At 42.6% G+C, this 20,292-nt stretch overlaps 1 protein-coding gene across 1 annotated transcript in view; it reads left to right on the forward strand.

Annotated features, from left to right (window-relative positions):
• The first annotated feature begins 3,107 nt into the window (after positions 1–3,107).
• Positions 3,108–20,292, forward strand: part of TLL1 (tolloid like 1) — a 234,205-nt gene continuing 217,020 nt past the window's right edge. The window contains exon 1 of the mRNA XM_082268794.1: positions 3,108–3,610. Coding sequence (XP_082124920.1) covers positions 3,457–3,610 — 154 coding nt within the window. The 5' untranslated portion in view covers positions 3,108–3,456. The remainder of the gene's footprint in view (positions 3,611–20,292) is intronic.

The following is a 20,292-nucleotide window of genomic DNA, read 5'->3' on the forward strand; positions in this document are numbered from 1 at the left end:
ACCTCTTTTCTGATAATGCCCACATGGTTCCAAGGCCACCACCACTTTGCTGAACTGGTGGCATGACGCCAAAGATCTTCTTAGCTGTGTATAAGAAGGACATTCTGACCACCAATGAAAGGAACATTTTCCCGATTAACTAATTCTTAAGATGTGGGTCTGTTTTTTCATTTAACTAGTGGGTTGAATGGAAAAAACAGACTCTATTACCGCATTTAAACATTTGAGGTGGATGGAGGAATCCTCCCCGCTGTGTCATTGTATTCTGACAGTGAGGGGGACTTCCCCACTGTCAGAATACACAGATCAGCGCTGCAGCCTATTGCCTGCAGCTCTGATTGAGCAAGGATATACCGACAGGGTAGTTAAACAGAAGTCAGTCGGTAGATAGACTTCTGTTCAACCACAGCGGCCATACATGGATATTCAGCCGGTCTCCGTTGAACCGCATGAATTTCGATTTATATATGGCCAGCTTGAAAGCAGTAGTAAACTGCTCCAAAGAAAATAAACCCCCCCCCCCCCCCATGCAGCGGTTTGCCATGATGAGCTAGTATGCGTACAATATAGCAGCACATTATGACAGACTAACCTGTGCACGGTGCCCTCTTATTTAATGCTGTCACAGCTTCGAGGCGCTTCCATCTTCACCCAGTCTTCCTTCTGGGATTGCGAGCTTGGCTGTATGATGACGTCAGCCCCAGCACTGAGCCCTGAAGGGACGGCATGCCATCCCTTCAGAGAGCATGCGCCGTTGACGTAACCAGCTGCATGAAGTGTGAAAATGTCCTAAATGGTGCAAGTTTAGGAGATATTCACTATACCTACAGGTAAGCCTTATTATAGGAGGTACAAGTTAAAAAGTGAACTTTACCACTTTAATCTAGCCACACACTAGTAGAGCCCCTAGTAGAAAAAAAAAAATTGTTTTAGGCCCTGTTCACACCTGAACGTATTTCGACTCGTAAAACGTTAATCTCTAAAGTCTCAAAACGCCCAACAAGCAAAATCCCATTCATTTCAATGGCCCCTGTTCACATCTGAGCGTTTTGTCTCCAGAAGAAAAATGCCTGAAGCTCAAAAAAGTACACGAGCTTCTTTTTTGGCAGATTACAAGTGTTTTTATTAGATGTCAATGTCTTCCTCCAAACACCTGCAAAAAACGCCTGAAAAAAGCCCAAAAAACGCCTGAAAAAGCCAGAAAAAACACCTGTAAAAAGCCCAAAAAAACGCCTGAAAACGATACGCTTAGGTGTGAATGGAGCCTTAAAGAGGAAGTAAACCCTCCTCTGCAACTTTTACCTATAGGTAAGCCTATGATAAGACTTACCTATGTGTACTGTAAATATCTCCTAAACATGCACCATTTAGGAGATATTTACCTTAGATGCAGCCAGTGACATCACTGGCGCATGCACTCTGAAGGAACGGCCGCTGGTGCCGTTCCTTCAGAACCCCGTGCAGTGACCGTCGGCTCCCGCGTGCCTGCGTGGGAATGACGTAATTGCGGGTCCGGCCAACCAGATGGCCAGATGCCGCGATCCCGGAAGACGGGCTACTGAACATGTCGCCCGTCATACAGCGGGGGCTCCTTCTAAGGAAAGTATTTCATGAGCTAGTATGCTATGCATACTAGCTCATTATGTGTTTCTCTTTCAGGTTGGGAAAAAAAAAGAGTTTAATGAGTTTACAACCTCTTTAAGAATGTTTAAGTTTCTATTCATTAGTGGATCAGATTGATGTTTGGTTTTACTGTAGTGACAAGAAAATGGGAAGGAAGGAGCGGCATCAAAAACTTTTCTTGAATGATCAAGTTTTTAAAATATTGGGAGCAAACTAAAATTTGAAGTGCTTTTGAACGCCATTTGTCAAGTCTCTGTAGGCATTATTAAATGGAGTGATCAGATTTTTTTTTCCTCTTAAGAAAATGTATTAATATATGGTCAGCTCTAGCAGGTGTCCACTGAGACCTGAAACTGATTTGAAGAAAATGGATTCGGATCCAGTGGTTACCCTGGAAATTGCCAACATCCCATAGTAATAGACCAAATAACAAATTCCCCTAGAGTGTGGGACTTTAAACGGCAATGACCAGGACTTGAGTAGCAGGTGTATTTAAATAAGTTTATTAACAAATGATATATAAGAATACATTTCAAAAAACACAAATAAATAAACAAACAAACACTTTAAAAATAAGTGGCCATAAACTTATTTAAATACACTTACTACTCAAGTCCTGGTTATTGCCACTTAAATTCCCACACTCCATGGGAATTTGTTATTTGGTCTCAAACTGATTTGAAGAGTTCCTATGGGGTTATAAAGGTTGAGAAACGATTTATTACCCCCCCCCCCCCCCCCAATCAGCTATTCTCTGACTGTGAAGGTTTTGTTTTGCCCAATATCCATGCCCTGGGGTCAGGCAGGGCAGAGAATCAGAGAATTGAGCCGGACTCCTGATTCAGAAGGGCAGCAATGCAGTTTTTCCAAACCATGGTGTCAAATGTGACACTGTAACGGGATTAGAGAGCTGTCTGTGAGTGAGCCCCCCCCTCCCATCAGATTGGGGAGGAGAGGAGGAGGGACTGGAGGCTGAGCTCTGTAAATCTCACCTTACTTTGCTACGACTTTCAAATGTAATTACTACACCGGGATTATCAATACACTGATCAGGCGGTCCCTCCACTGTGCGGATCTCTGTCTGTCCGGACTCCAAGTTTGTCCTGTCCCCACCTCTGCACACATCATCTCTCCTCCAGCGGGGACACCACATTCATCTCCACAAATAGTTACATTTTATTTACATAGTTGACTTTTTCTTGGCCTGGACTCGCTTGATCAATGAATGGATCTTTTATGAAGTGTGGAGGCTGAGCTGTGGGCACCAGAAGTGAAGCTGATCTGTGTGCAGCAGGGAAGGAAGAAGAAGCCCTGATCGAGGTGTGAGTGTGCTGAGGATCGATTGATCACAGATCCTGATTGTAGTCAGCAGGATGCTCTGTGCATGGGACCTTTGTTGGTTTCTGTCCCCCCTTGGTACACTAGTGCCAAGTCTAATGTAGTGCGATCCCTGCTCATCTTTTTTATTATTATTGTGATTATTCCCATCACCCCGATCTTAGCTTCTCAGATGTGCTGTCGGTCGGATCAGGTCCTCCTGGCAGCCGGGCTGTGTAGTGGTAGAAAGTGGAAGTGGATGATCGAGCCGGAGATCCCTATGTGCAGGCGGCACTCATAGGGCGATCGATCCAGTGTTATGATCCCAAGTGACAAGCATCGTTCCGATCACTAGACAGCGGCCGATCCGACCTGGAAGCCCAAATTCTGCTCCATGTATGGTGATCGCCGATCCAATCTGAGGAGACAAGGACAAGGCTTCTAATTTGGGGGGTCGCCATTCCCCAGTCGCTGGTCGGTCTCCTCCTGTCACAGATCTGCAGTAAAAGTAATACGATGAAAATGATCTCCTGGATCCTCTTCCTGCTGACTGGCTGGACTTTGTGTGAAAACTTATCTCTGTGCCATGGCCTGCAATTCGATGACGATCTGCTCTATTATGAGGAGGAGAAAGCCGATTCCTTCGAATACAACGATCCCTGCAAAGCACGTAAGTCACTTTTTATTATTATTATTGTTTCCAATATTTATAACCTGGTGATGATGGGAAGATCTGCCCTGGCACTAATGCCGCTTTCTATCAGCTGGACTTACTGCATTAAAGTACTCACGTGTGCCTGTAACTGGGAGCACTGGAGGGGACTGGGACTGTCATCCCTAGACTGGGATGGTAAGGCAGGCCAAGCGGATGGTTCTGTCATTGCTTCATGATGGTGATGATGATGATGGTGATGATGAAGATGCTGGTAAAACATTGTTTGGCTTTCAATGATCCACAATGAAAACAAACATTAAGTAGCTGTCATTAGTCTGGTTATACTTTATTATCTGCTAGATTGCTGTAGGATAGGCTCCCCCCCTTCCACAGGAAAAAAATCAAAGAAACTAGTATATATAAATATACATTTTTTTAAGGGGGGGGGGGGGCTCTTTACAGAGCAGATGCAATAAGTAGGACTAATATTTATTTATATATATATTTTTTTTTGGGGGGGGGGGACAACTTTTTGAAAAGCAAACCAGCAATACTATAAGTGGGGATAATATATAAATGTATTTATTTTTAGGGGGCTCTTTATAAAACAGATACAATAAATGGGACATATATATATGTATATATATAAATATATAATTTATTAGCCCCACTCTTTGCATTAGCCCTGTGCACAACATATATATATATATATATATATTAATATATATATATATATATATATATATATATATATATATATATATATATATATATATATATATATATATATAATCCCACTTATTGTATTTGCTGTGTCAAGAGACACCAAAACTAAATTACATATATATATATATATATATATATATATGTATATATATATATAAAAAAAAATTATTAGCCCCACTCTTTGCATTAGCCCTGTGCACAACATATACATATATATATACATTCCCACTTATTGTATTTGCTGTATCAAGAGACCCCAAAACAAAACTATATATATATATATATATATATATATATATATATATATATGTCTAATTTATTGTATCTGCTTTATAAAGAGCCCCCCTAAAAATACATACATTTATATATTAGCCCCACTTATTACATCTGCTGATTTGCTGTTTAAAGAGTCGCCTCCCTCAAAATAAATGTAATAAAAATAATGATATATATATTAGTCATATTGCATCTGCCCCCCCCCCCCCAGAAAAAAAATGTGTATATATATATATGCTAGTCACACTGATTGCATGCACTGTATACAGAGCCCCCTCCCTCCCTCCCTTTCCCACACACACCTGTATGTAGCTGTCAGGCTCTCCTCCAGGCACACACTTTTATACAGTGACATCAAAGCTCTGGCAGTGTGTATGAGTGATGCCGATTATTGGCAGTATATAAGAAGTGTGAAGATGAGAGCAGTGTGGGGATGGGTGGCTTTGTGTGTCATGGGGTAGGAGGTGGACAGGGATTCCCAGCTTTCATGTGCCTTCCTTTGATCCTGTGCCATGTCATAGCGCACAGCTACCTGTATTGTGTATTACCGGGAGAAGTCCCCTTTGTTTATTAACATGTCACATCCTATCTCGGTCTTCACGTGTCAGGCTGGAGAGGGTGGAGGAAGGAGAGAGTTGGGTGTAACTTTTTAAACAGGAGGAGGAGGAGGTGCTGTCTCCTTCCTCTCCGAGCTTTATTACCCCCTCACGCATATCTGAGAGGCTGCAATTGTCCTGATGTCTCCCCTCACAGCCCGCGGCCTGGCCGGCCGGCTCCATTCTACTCCCTGTCTGGGCTACACGTGCCGCCCTCACTGCCGGCCGGGACATCTCTCTGTCTCTGATTGACTGCACACAGGGCTGGGGGGCTCCAGACTGACACACTTACCCAGTATACACGACTCACCCAGTATAACATGGCCATCCACTATACCACACTCACCCAGTATAACACAATCACCCAGTATACAGGACTCACCCAGTATAATATGGTCATTCACTATACCACTCTCACCCAGTGTAACATGGTCATTCACTATACCACTCTCACCCAGTATAACACAATCACCCAGTATACAGGACTCACCCAGTGTAACATGGTCATTCACTATACCACTCTCACCCAGTGTAACATGGTCATTCACTATACCACTCTCACCCAGTATAACATGGCTATCCACTATACCACACTCACCCAGTATAACACAATCACCCAGTATACAGGACTCACCCAGTGTAACATGGTCATTCACTATACCACTCTCACCCAGTGTAACATGGTCATTCACTATACCACTCTCACCCAGTGTAACATGGTCATTCACTATACCACTCTCACCCAGTATAACATGGCTATCCACTATACCACACTCACCCAGTATAACACAATCACCCAGTATACAGGACTCACCCAGTATAATATGGTCATTCACTATACCACTCTCACCCAGTGTAACATGGTCATTCACTATACCACTCTCACCCAGTGTACACGACTCACCCAGTATACAGCACTCACCCAGTATAACATGGCTATCCACTATACCACTCTCACCCAGTATACACAACTCACCCAGTATACAGCACTCACCCAGTATAACATGGTCATCCATCCACTATACCACTCTCACCCAGTATAACATGGTCATTCACTATACCACTCTCACCCAGTGTACACGACTCACCCAGTATACAGCACTCACCCAGTATAACATGGCTATCCACTATACCACTCTCACCCAGTATACACAACTCACCCAGTATACAGCACTCACCCAGTATAACATGGTCATCCATCCACTATACCACTCTCACCCAGTATAACATGGTCATTCACTATACCACTCTCACCCAGTATAACATGGTTATCCACTATACCACACTCACCCAGTAAACCACACTCACCCAGTATAACATGGCTATCCACTATACCATACTCACCCAGTATACCACGCACACCCAGTATACCATGGTTATCCACTATACCACCCTCACCCAGTATACCATGGTTATCCACTATACCACACTGACCCAGTATACACGACTCACCCAGTATAACATGGTCATCCACTATACCACTCTCACCCAGTATACCATGGTTATCCACTATACCACCCTCACCCAGTATAACATGGTTATCCACTATACCACACTCACCCAGTATACACGACTCACCCAGTATAACATGGTCATCCACTATACCACTCTCACCCAGTATACCATGGTTATCCACTATACCACCCTCACCCAGTATACCATGGTTATCCACTATACCACCCTCACCCAGTATACCATGGTTATCCACTATACCACTCTCACCCAGTATAACATGGTCATCCACTATACCACTCTCACCCAGTATAACATGGTTATCCACTATGGTAATGACCAATATTGTCAGATCCATATTCAGCCACCTTATCCTTCTATGGTCTGATTAAGCCTTGTTTAGCTACAGCTACCACATCAGATCTATGGACTATAACACAGCCTTTTACCTAGATAATCCCCAATGGGAAGCTTTATATCTTATAGTGATGTGATTGGACTGTATGGATGTATGTGAATGGCAATGCATGAGCAGCTGATTAATTTCCCTATACAACGCTGTCATGTATTTTATTTGGTTTGGTGTAGGTATATGTAAGATGCCTGTATACTTTTTTAATCAGAAATTTTCAATAAACTGTCTTTTTACAACCGTTTAGTCCCTCTTTGTAACTTTCTTGGTGGACCTTGTCCTCCTTATTGTATGGTTATCCACTATACCACACTCGCCCAATATACCACACTCACCCAGTATACCACACTCACCCAGTATACCACACTCACCCAATATAACTTTGTTATCCACAATACCACTCTCACCCAGTATACAGGACTCACCCAGTATACAGCACTCCCGCAGTATAACATGGCTATCCACTATACCACACTCACCCAGTATACAGCACTCACCCAGTATAACATGATTATGCACTATAACACTCTCACCCAGTATAATATGGTTATCCACTCTACTGTAGTGTACTACAGTCATTCATTCACCCAGTGTGCCACAGATATCCATTATACTACAGTCACCCAGTATACTGTACTACAGTTTTCTAGTCACCCAGTATTCTACAATCATCCAGTCACTCAGAGTACTACAGTCATTTAGTCACCCAGTGTAGCACAGTCATTTATTATTCTACAGTCACCCAGTATACTACAGTCACCCGGTATACTACAGTCATCCAGTCACCCATTATGCTACAGTCACCCAGTATGCTACAGTCACCCAGTATACTACAGTCATCCAGTCACCCAGTATGCTACAGTCATTCAGTCACCCAGTATAATACAGTCATCCATTATGCTACAGTCACCCAGTATACTACAGTCATCCAGTCATCCATTAAACTACAGCTATCCAGTCACCCAGTATACCACAGTACTCAATTATACTACAGTCACCCAGTATACAACAGTCATCCATTATACTACAGTCACCCAGTATACCACAGTCATAAATTATATTACAGTCATCCAGTCACCCAGTATACCACAGTCATCCAGTTATCCATTAAACTACAGTCATCCAGTCACCCAGTATACCACAGTCATCCAGTTATCCATTAAACTACAGTCATCCAGTCAACCAGTATACCACAGTCATCCATTACACTACAGTCACCCAGTATACCACAGTCATAAATTATATTACAGTCATACAGTCACCCAGTGTACTGTAGTCTTTCAGTATACTACAGTCATCCAATATACTACAGTCACCCAGACTACCACAGTCACCCAGCATACCACAGTTGTACAGTCACCCAGTAGTATACCACAGTTGTACAGTCACCCAGTAGTATACTACAGTTGTACAGTCACCCAGTATACTACAGTTGTACAGTCACCCAGTATACCACAGTCATCCAGTCCCCCGGTATACTGTAGTCACTTACTACCCCCCACCCCTGAGAAAAAGATCTATATCAGCCTTTCCTAACCTTTTCAATACAGAAGAACCCTTAAAATAACTTTCTGGTCTCAGGGAACCCCTGCTAAACGTTTCTATAGCTACAACTCATGATACATTAGTGTGATGGTCAGTGGGAAGAATGCTCCTTATATTTGTGGTCATTGGGAAGGATTACCCCCCCCCCCCCCACAGATAGCTAAAAAGATCAATGGTGTCATCTGGGAGGCAGAAACTGCTCATTGCTCAAGGAACCCCTAGCAACCTCTGAAGGAAGCTTTGGCTTCCATGGAGCCCTGGTTGAGAAGCCCTGATCTATATGCAAAGAGCAGGCTCTGTACATGGATATGGACACATTTTTGGAGTCCTGCACTGATAAATGCCTTTTCTCCGGCACACTGGTCAGTAAGAGTAAACTCACTGCACTCATAACTAACAGTCACGGCACTCATATAGCTAGGCTTTTAGAACATAATGTCTAAAAACTTCATTTTAAAAAGCAAACTTTCTGTGAAATTCAGTTTATTCCACCCAAATGCTGGTCATAAATTGGGGGCTCCTTAAGACATTACTCATCTATACTGGTCTATTGGGGGATATTTCCAATTATACACCCAGTATTCACACATTTCTCTAATTGACATCAATTGGAAAACGTGTGAATCCTGGGGGAAAGTGGAGTGAAACATTTATAAACAGAATCCCAGGTCATTTTGTGGAAGTGTGGCGATTCTTATCAGCTTTCAGTCACAATTCTGTCTTCATTTTTCCTGACTAGGAGGTAATAGATAGAAATGAACTCATATGGATGCATTTCCTATTGCCCTCCACCCTGGATTTGATAGTTTGGTCTCCAGTAACCAGGAAAGGTTTGTGTTTGAAAGCTGACTAGAAAGGAGAAAATTGTCGAGTGTACAGTCAGGTCCATAAATATTGGGACATAACACACACCTGGCCACATATACAAAGGTACATATACAAACTGTTATAATTCCTACACCTTTCACCTGATTTGGATGTAAATACCCTCAAATTAAAGCTGCAAGTCTGCAGTTAAAGCACATCTTGTTTGTGGTGGTGTATAGAGCCAAAAAGATTAGAATTGTGTCGATGTCCCAATATTTATGGACCTGACTGTATGTTGACTATTTGGGATAAACCAGGCAGCACAGTGGCTAAGTGGTTAGCACTTCCTTGATTCAACTTTCTTGTAACTTGAGTGTAAGTAAGAAGTAGCCTTTAAGTGGAAATCTTGTTACTTTAGAATTGCGTTAGTGTGAACCGAGCCTAAATTGGCCTATGTACAAATGTTAGGCAGGTCATACAGGGTTTGAATCTTGGTTGGTTCAGCAGGAACCGGGCAAGATTCGAACCTTGTATGGACATGCTGAATGTAGCAAGTTGATCGATTGATCAACTTGGGTACAAGCAGTATGTTGGGTTTTACCTGTGATAATCGCGAACGGCTGTGTTCTTCCAAGAATGGCTCCCCCCCCCTCACTGTCGAGCAAATTTCTTTCCTGCAACCTGCGGTTGCAATAAAGAAATTCGCTCCGTATATGGCTGGCCTAGGGGACCTTAGATTGTACGTTCCTTGAGGACAGGGACTGATGTGAATGTACAATATCATTTAGCTGTAAAGCACCATGTAAATTGATGGTGCTATATAAATAAATAAGGCTAGCTATACACTAATGGATTTCTTTTGTTCAGCCTGCATGCCGAACAAAAGAAATTTCATACATACCTCCATGCTTACAAGCTGTGTGTATGGATGAATCCCCACTGCTGGCCTCTATTGTATACTGGGAACTGCTAGTGCCTACTAAGGGCTCTTTCACACAGGATGTCCGTCAGGCGGACTCATTTTATCTCAGCGGGGGATCGATCCAGATTTGACGGATCGGATCAGGTGTGAGCAGACATGTCTCCGCTGACATCCGATGCCCCATAGAGATGCAGGGGGGGATCCGCCAAAAAAACTGACAGGCGGATCTGAACGGTCGGCCTGTGTGAAAGGGGCCTTAATAATACACGGAGGGTGCCTGCAGCTGATTGGCTGCAGGTGCTGTTCAGCCGACAGTTTTCACCCCGGCTCCTTCAACAAAGGTCAATTGAGTAATCAGAAGAAATTTTAACAGTGTATGGACAGCTTTAGTTCTCACTTACAAGGGCAGCCAAGGATTGGTAAAAACAGGAGGTTGAGCCATGGTCATGCTTAGCCAGTGGCCATCTTTAGTACACACTGCCGCAGTTGCTATAACCGACCGCATTCTGATGGCTGGGAGCCATTCGGAGCCAATAAATTGACTCAGTGGGGAGCATTTCCCCCATCCACCTCAAATTTGTGGATAAGGAACATGGGTCATTTTGTTTTGTTCAACCTGCTGGTTGAACAAAAAAATAAAAAAGAATAGTGTATGAGCTGTCTTCCACAGGTTAGTCTGCATAGGTGTTAGGAGGGAGAAGGAGCTTTTTTAAGACTAGTTAGGCCACTTCCACTCCACTTTAACCCTTTAACGCTGGCGCCTCCTGGTCCTTTAAGAGGTTTCTGATGCCGGGAGGCAGGACAGGGTTTCTAATCATGTGATTGGCTTGCACAGTGGTCACATGATTGGAAAGCTCCTGGTCGTAAGTAGAGATTGGGAGCTTTCTGTTAGCCGCCGGTAACTGTGCCTGGAGCGTGCGGGGTGCGCACTCTTGGCACAGCTCTGTTTACATTCTGGTACGCATATATGCAGCCGCTCCACATTAAGCTGCCGAGAGGCTGCAGAGTACACAATTCAGTAAATATTAGCCTTAAGCTGAACTCAAGGTAATAATACTCACCTGTCCATCAGTCCTTCTCCAGCACATGAGCATCCCAGCACTCAGAGACCGGCACGGCGCTGTAAGATGAACTGCGAATGCGCAGGTCAGTTTACAGTGCTGGGGAGGACAGCGAGCAGGCAGCTAGGGACATTTATTGCAGAAGAGACATTGCATGTTGCCTGCTCGCTGTCTTTTACAGTGAAACTTTACTTCCAATTTAAAGCCTAGTACACACTACTAGTTTTATTTTCTTTCAGGGCTGAATAAAAAACAACTGACAGCTCAGGAGCTGCAGTACTAATAATGCGATGTTAGTACATTGATCTCCCCTGCTGTTATATTGTGTTCTAACAGGGGCAGCCAACCCTCCAGAACACTCCGGTCAGCAGAATGATCAGCAGACCTTTTTGGGTCATGCCCCCTTTGACAGAAGCCGACTTCTGTCAGACCGGGTGCCGTACACGTGGCCCGAATGTTTCTACTGAACTGGCCAATGGCACCCGACATTCGGCTCATGTGTACTAGGCTTAACAGCCTGTATGCATAAAACACATGAAGACATCATGCAGAAATCTCAGTCCTAAAACCAGAAGTGGGGCTCTCCTTGGAAAATGTGGTGAGCTTGTACATACGTTAAAACGCAGCTTTACCCATAACAACTTGATAAAATAATAATGTTCTTTAGCAAGGAACATCAATTCCACATAAATATTTATGCTACTAAAACTAGTGTGTGTTGTAAATTGCCTCCAGGATTGTTCATGATTCTTCTTGTCGGAGGCTGCCATTTTGCTGAAGCCCAAAGCCACTGAACAGCAGTAAATCATAAAGCAGAACTAAACCCATTGATTTATTGGTTCCAAAACTGTAACATTTGCATGTGTCCTCAACCAAACTGTCAAACCATCAAATGGCTGGTGTCATAACTGATCACATGTGCAGCACCATGGCAGTTGCAGATCAAACAAAAGCAGCTTTCTTAGCTGTAAAAGATAGGAGGGTTTAATTCTGCTTTAAGGCTGTCAGAAGATCGGCCTCTGCAAACTCAGCAGTGCCTAAAAATGGAGAGCAACTGAGCATGTACAGAGCAGGGTGAGGCAGTGTATTACTGGATTTTAAACAGTATAGGCACTTATTTTTTATGTTTTACATAGCTATACCTGCAAAAGGGGCCAGCCTGAAGTGATCTAGCAGGATTTATTTTTCTGACTAAAGAAACTGTAAATGGCGGATGACCATTCCATGTTCAAGTTCGTTTTTTGTATACAGAGTAGTTGTATGGTACTTTTGTGTAGAGTACAGACTCGTGCTTTGGTCTAAGTAAAATGTGGTTTCAATGCTCCGTGTTGCAGATGCCTCATATGAAACCTAATACAAGGCAGCTTTCTCTAATTTACATGGAAGAACCATTCGGAAAGTGAGACATTTAGCCTTAGGTCAGTTGGGAGGTCTAGTGTTGGGTTGCCACTTCAGGCATTTCTAAATGGACACCTGCAAAAGATACATTTGTACACACATTTCTAGACTGCTAGAATGCCTGGATTCTACAGAGTAAAGCATGGGGTGTCTGGAATTCTTGCTTTTTATGTAGTTTACATTTTATCTTAAAGTGAAATTGAGCCCTGGGTTTTTTAAGCACTTTCTGTAGGTGATTTATTAGCTTAAGTTGCCCAATAGATGGATTGAAATTCCTCCGGTTCAGCAGGGCTAGTCAAGTTTTGATCCATGTATGGGAAAAGTGGTTGTACCAAGGTCAATCTACTGATCGACTTCGGTACAATCACCCTGCTGGAAAATTTCCTCTTGATCAGCACTGCAAGCTACAGGCTACATCTCTTATCTGTGAGTTCTACTGTCCCCACTGTCAGAATACAATGACACAGGGTTGAGGATTCTATCATCCACATGGATGGATGTGTGGATGGGGGAATCAGGTCTGTTTTTTGCCTTCAGCCTGCTGGTTGAAAGAAAAATACCGACTTATCCTTGTCCAGCTTTAGACCCTTTTCACATATCGCGTACCAGGAACGAGCATTTCCACTAGCATTTCTGATTCTCACGCGATTTTGCGTGCCACATAGGTTGAGCCCATTCATTTGAATAGGGTGGTCCTATGTGTGTTCATTGTCTGAAAAGAAGCGCCTGCTCCTTTTTGGGCAACAAGCTTCATGCAATTTTTATAAGTGCATTTTGCCGTGTTTGCCACGCGACAATCGCGACAGAATCACATCTCTTTTGGGGTGCCATTAAAAAATTATGGCACTCAAATGCATGTAGCGTGCTGTGCAGCAATAGATATGCAATATGGAATTGTGATAGCAAATTGTGAAGCGTAAATAGAGCCTTACAGAGTATGCAGCTTCATTATCTCTTAATCTTTGTTCTTGTTCTATATTCTAGTTGAAGTGATGCCATAACTGCTGCCCTAGGTTTCCTTTTTCAGGGTGGCTCCTTTCTCTTGCAGTATCCAATGCAGCCACATTTACATGCAGGGACTAGAATTGTGTCTCCCTGCACTGTGTGCAGCAATAGAAACATTAAAAAAGTCCAATGTGAGTCCAAAAAAATATATAAATCAAATACAAGAAAAAAGGGTCCCAATGTAAAGAACAAAAAAATAATATTGACACTCGTGAACGTTGTTCTCCACCGTATATATATATATATATATATATAAAGTGCACACTCACCAGAGCTAGTTGCTGTCCAAATTATAAGACAGCAATAACCCATGTGGCTACTGGTGTTTAGGTCCTTTTTGGTCCTGAAGAGTGAGATTGGCCAATACAGAGAGTCTCCTCATGTGGAAACGTGGCATCAATTAAGCAAATATGGACATCCCCAAAAAAATATAGAGATACTCATAGTGTAGTAATCAATACAAAAAATATTTTATAAAAAAATGCAAAATCGCAAAGTAGTTAAAATAACACTGACAAATCGCAGTATAAAAACAATGGAAAGAGGTCCAACCAAATGAAAAAGGCAAAGATGTATCTAGCCACTTACATTAGGAGCCACCACCTCAGATATTAAAGTGGTGGCTGGACCTCAGGCATGTCTCAATAGCTGTATGGCCGTTTTGCGTCACACGCATCATCAGGAGCGCGAAAACGCAAAACGGCCGTAGAGCTATTGAGACATGCCTGAGGTCCAGCCATCACTTTAATATCTGAGGTGGTGGCTCCTGATGTAAGTGACTAGATACATCTTAGCCTTTTTCATTTGGTTGGACCTCTTTCCATTGCTTTTATACTGCGATTTGTCAGTTATTTTAACTATTTTGCATTATTTTATTACATATTTTTTGTATTGATTACTACACTATGAGTATCTCTATATTTTTTGTTTGGATGTCCATATTAGCTTAATTGATGCCAGGAGACTCTCTGTATTGGCCAATCACGCTCTTCAGGACCGAAAAGGACCTAGACACCAGCAGCTACATGCGTTATTGCTGTCTTCTAATTTGAACAGTAACTAGCTCTGGTGAGTGTGCGCTTTATATATATATATATATATATATATATATATATATATATATAAAACAATGTTCACGAGTCTCAATATAAATGTTTTGTTCTTTACACTGGGACACTTTGTTCTTGTATTTGATTTATATATTTTTTTGGACTCACATTGGACTTTTTTATTATGTTTAATCTAGTTTGAGCGCTGCAACTGTTTTATTTTCATTCTTTGGGTGTATGCATAATTTGCACTATTTTGCTAGCAGCTCTAGTTTTCTCTTTTATTTTTCTAGAGCGCTGACATTTTTTTATTACGCGATTAATAGAAACACACAGCCCCATAGCATAGGATATCAAGGCACTGCCCTGCACCTCCCTTCTCTAGGCTTCAGGCTGTACTGGCCACTGTTTATTTTTTCCTTTCAAGATCAGAGGTTCAGGGAAGCAGCAATGAGAGAGCAGCAGCCAGCAGCACTGAAAGTTGCAAAAATTTCAAATGCTAGAGTAAGAGTTTTAACAAAAGGTTTGCAGTGGAATGTGATTTTTTTTTTTTTGGGCTCAGTGTGTTGCTGAGGATTTATTACTATTTTAAATAAGCCAAGGCATCCAAAATGACTCATTTCTCAGAGGACACTGTGATCTGTTTTACACCCTGTTTAAGTGATAATGTAAAAACACATTATGCAATTGTATAATTTGATGGGGAAGTGATAAATAATGTAAAAACACATTATGCAATTGTTTCATTTTATGGGAAATGTAATAGAAAGTGAATAAAAAAGGGACGAAACACGTAGAAAATATGTTTTGATATTGGCACAGAGGTTCACACAGGATACCAATGGCTATGCTGCAGTGATCCAGTGGGTACTGTATGACATGACCTTTATGAGGGGACAGTATTGTAGTTAGAGTCAGGTCTGCAATGATTGGCTTTTGAACCAATATTTCTAAGGGTATAGCTGGACATGTGGAAAGCATGCATTGTTAGCGATTCCCAAACACCAGACTTTGGAAATACTTAATAAAGGCTTAAACAAAACCTATAGAAACAGACTACACAGCCTTTAGCCTTTTTCTTGATAAGTAAAAAAACACTTGGAAATAGAAGGGGTTTAATTCTATCAGGGGATTTGGTAGAGAGATTTTCCTTCACTCTCTGTCCTGATGACAATGTATTACTGGACAGGAAGTGAGGGAAACTCTTCAACATTAACACAGATGCAAGTGAATAACACTTATTTTTAGTAGAGTATGGAAATGCTAGAACCCCTGTATGTGTCAGGTATACCCAGGGCAGCCATCAGGGGGGAACAGCCCATACACATGTAGGGGGCCCGATCATTTCGAGGGGCCCCCCTGCCCAGGCCCCAACCAATGAGATTGAGTTGTTGCTGCTGTAGTAACTAGCAATTGCTAAAAGAGGGTGGCTGCAGAGGAAGCTGATGCAGCGGAAGGCATGCCTCTTTGCTGGATTGCGCTGTCTCTTTTTCCTGAAAATATGAGGCTGTCTTTTTGTTAAATATATGAGGCTGTCTCTTTACTGAATATATGAGGCCATCTCTTTGCTGGATTGGGATGTCTCTTTGCTTAATATATTAGGAGGTCTCTTGGCTGGCTTGGATTCATCTTCATCTTAAGTTGTAAGAGTGTTAAAATAGAAGTGGGTGCACTGAAGGACTAAGTGGGATGGCCAGTGGGTGGATTCGGTGGGACGGCCAGAGGGCGGGCCCTGCAAAATTTTGGTGGTCAGGCCCAGAGGGTCTCAGGCCTATAGCTGTATAAGGAGCCCCAAAATTTCTGATGGTGGCCCTGGGTATACCCATTGTCATTGGGACAGAAAGTGGGGGGACTTATTTTTGAGGGATACTAGTAAAAACCTGGAAAGGTTCCTAAGGTCTCATTCACACAGGCATACTATAGCCAGCGTATGCCCATGCAAGGGCCATACTTGCACCCATGTGGATGCACAGGTGTTCGGTCCAACCCTGTGGCAGGCAGTCCCATTAATTTCAACTGGTACTTAGCGGCTGCTCGTATTTTGACAGTCGTATGGGCGTGGTTACACAGCCCTAAATGCAAACTGTTTGAATTTGGGTCCACACTCCTGCACTTGCAAAACTGTCAAATTGGAAGCAGCGGCTGTGTCTGTGCAGCTTCTGCATACCAATTGAAATGAATGGGACTGCCTGCACAGAGATGCATGGAACACCATATACACCCATATGAGTGTATGCTATTGTACACCCATGTGAACTTGGCCTAATTCTTCCCTGCTCTAACAAAAACTAAAAGAAAATTTGGGATAGTTTCTTTTTTTATTTCAATTTGCAATTTTTTGGTTCTGTTGACAGGCTGGTTTAACGCAATTTGCAATTTTTGATTGCTTTTCTAGCTGCTTATTTAAATTCATTCCAAATGTATTTTTTGTTCCTTCAGCTTTTGATTATAATTTGCCAGCGATCGTTTAATACAGATAGCCTTGTTGGCAACAGTGTTTTTGTATATCTGCAATTTCTGGAAACAAGTTTCAATAATGTGAATGCATAATGATGATTAGCCAAATGCTACACAGATGCTATTCTGTCATATTCATGTAGAGAGGGAAGGAAGTGTTTTCCTTAGCGCCGATATGTAAATATGAGGTTACTCCGCAAGCTAATTATGCTAGTGCGTTTTCTTGAAAAAATTTAGAGCAGCAGATCAAGGTGAAAGTTTTGCTAATTGTTCACACTGTATGTGAAATATCTCAAGGTTTGAGTAATGGTGTGTCTGATCCCAAGCATGCCCCATCCTGGCAGAGAGGATTCCTCCATCCACCTCCTTTGTGTGGATGGAGGAATCTGCTCCCATCTACTGTATGTCCAGCTTTAACCACTAAATCTTTGGATCACATTATCCCATCATTCCCTCTCACCTCCATGTGTTACACAGAGGTCAAACGTCCTATAGATGACACTTCGGGAGGGGTTGAAGGTAATGCTGATGGGAATGGAAGAATTAAAGAAAACCTGTTGCCTTGCTCCTAATGGAGAAATATTGTCTCTGCTAGAGACTAAAGTGGGGTACACACTAGTAGAAAATCTGCCGAAAATTCCCGTCCGAGGTAAAATCGTACGATTTTCGGCTAGTGTGTACACAACTTTCAGCAGCCGATACCGACATTTTCCACGAAAATAAACGGAGGGACAAACACCAAAATTTTTATCGTCCCTCCCCAGATGACCAATTTTCGTTTAATGTGTATGCAGTACGTCCTAGAAAAATCAGATATGAAAGACCGCGCATGATCTGAAGTTGCTGACGACCTGGAAGTCTGGGAACAAATGTGCCAAAAAAAAAAATCGGACGAGAAATTTCGTGAACATTTATGCACTGTCAACTAAAAATGGTTATTACCGCATGAGAGAGAAAAATCGGAGGATATTTCTTCCAATTTTCGTCAAGCGTGTACAAGCCTTAAGTGCCGGTTCACATTTATGCGATGCGGGAAGGCTGCGAATTCGCAGCCTGTTCCCGCATCGCAAACGCACCCTTGGCAGTTCACACTGCCATATGCGATATGCTGGGGGTGTCAATGAAATGTTAACAACACCCCCAGTTTGATCGCATATCGCAGTGCGATCTTTACAGTTCGCACAGGATGGATCGCACAAGTGTGAACCACTGTGCGATCCGATCCTGATGCGACTAAAAAAAAGGGTCATGTGCGACTTTGCTGCGGGTGCAGTGTGAATTTAGCCATACAAAGTGTATGACTGAATTCGCACCGCACAGCCGATCGCATGTAATGAAGGAGCAGTGCGCTCCGATAATACATGCGATCGCCGCAGCCACACTAGTGTGAACCGGCACTAAAAGTGTGAATTAGATAACCTTTTTTTTTTTCAGAATTTATTAACATGTTTGATACTTGCTTATATTATTTTCTTTTGTTGTTACTCAATAATTTTTTGCTGTATGGTATCTTTTCATGTCTTAAAATGTTTGAACCCGTAGCAATAAACTTTTAGCCACCTTGCAAAATTAGAACACTTCCAATTAAACTTGTGCTTTGGCGCTATTCCTGCCACTCCTGCTCTCTGCCTGCTAAGCTGTCTTTGTGATTTGGTTTAGCACAGGGGTCCTCAAACTTTTTAAACAGGAGGTCAGTTCACTGTCCCTCAGACACTGTTGGGGGCTGGACTATAGTTTGAAAAAAATATGAATGAATTCCAATGCACATATTTTATGTTAATGCACAAACAGGAAAAACAATACAATATTTAAAATGAAAAACGATTTTAAACAACGTAAACTCATAAGTATTTCAATGGGAAGTATGGGCCTGCTTTTGGCTAATGAGCTTCTCTGTTATATACACCAGATATGCACATTAACTGCTTAACGACCACCCGCCGCAGTTATACTGCGGCAGGCAGCTGCTCCTGCGCAAACCGCCGTAGATATACGTCGGTACATACATATTCACCAGCACACCGTGGATCTTGCAAAAGCAGTCCAAAAGCTTTTAAATGCAGAGAAGATCACATCAGAAACAGTGCAACGTTTCGGGGTCACGCAGGACCCCTTTGTCAGGCATGTGACGAAGGGGTCCTGAGTGACTCCGAAACGTTGCACTGTTTCTGATGTGATCTTCTCTGCAATAAAAAGCTTTTGGACTGCTTTTGCAAGATCCATGGTGTGCTGGCGAATATGTATGTACCTGTGATAGATCCAGTGTCCAGCTGGTGATCGCTTCAGCACCCACAACCTATGTGCCTATATCCAGGAAGGTGTGCGATGGGAATATGAACTTTGTAGGTATACGTCGGTCGCCCGCCTGAAGCTAGGGGGCAAGCGCTCGCCGGTGGCGGCACGCTCCCGCCCCCGCTCGGCAGTGGGGATCCCGATGCACGGGGCAGGCGGCTCCGCCTGACACACGCGATCGTTCCCCGCTGAGAAGGACGGGCAGCAGTTGTAAACACAGCTGACCGTTCTTCTCTCTGGTATATAGGATCACAGGTCTCTGTGATCATTTCACAAGCCCCCCCCCCACAGTTAGAAACACGCCCCTAGGTACACATTGAACCCCTTGATCACCCACTGTGTTAACCCCTTCCCTGCCAGTGTCATTATTACAGTAACAGTGCATATTTTTAGCATTGATTACTGTAGTAATGTCAATGGTCCCCCCAAAAGTGTCAAAAATGTCAGTCAGGGGTCCGATCTGTCCGCCGCAATGTCGCAGTCCCACAAAAAATCGCAGATCTCCGCCATTACTAGTAAAAAAAAAAAACAATAAAAATGACATAAATCTTTCCCCTAGTTTGTAGACGCGATAACTTTTGCGTAAACCAATCAAAATATGCTTATTGCGATTTTTTTTTTACCAAAAATATGTAGCAGAAAACAAATTGGCCTAAAATGTTAAAAACATTTTTTTTTTTTGGGAATGTTATATAGCAG

Source organism: Pelophylax lessonae (genome assembly GCF_965119305.1).
Source record: "Pelophylax lessonae genome assembly, chromosome: 1".
Taxonomy (NCBI): Eukaryota; Metazoa; Chordata; class Amphibia; order Anura; family Ranidae; genus Pelophylax; species Pelophylax lessonae.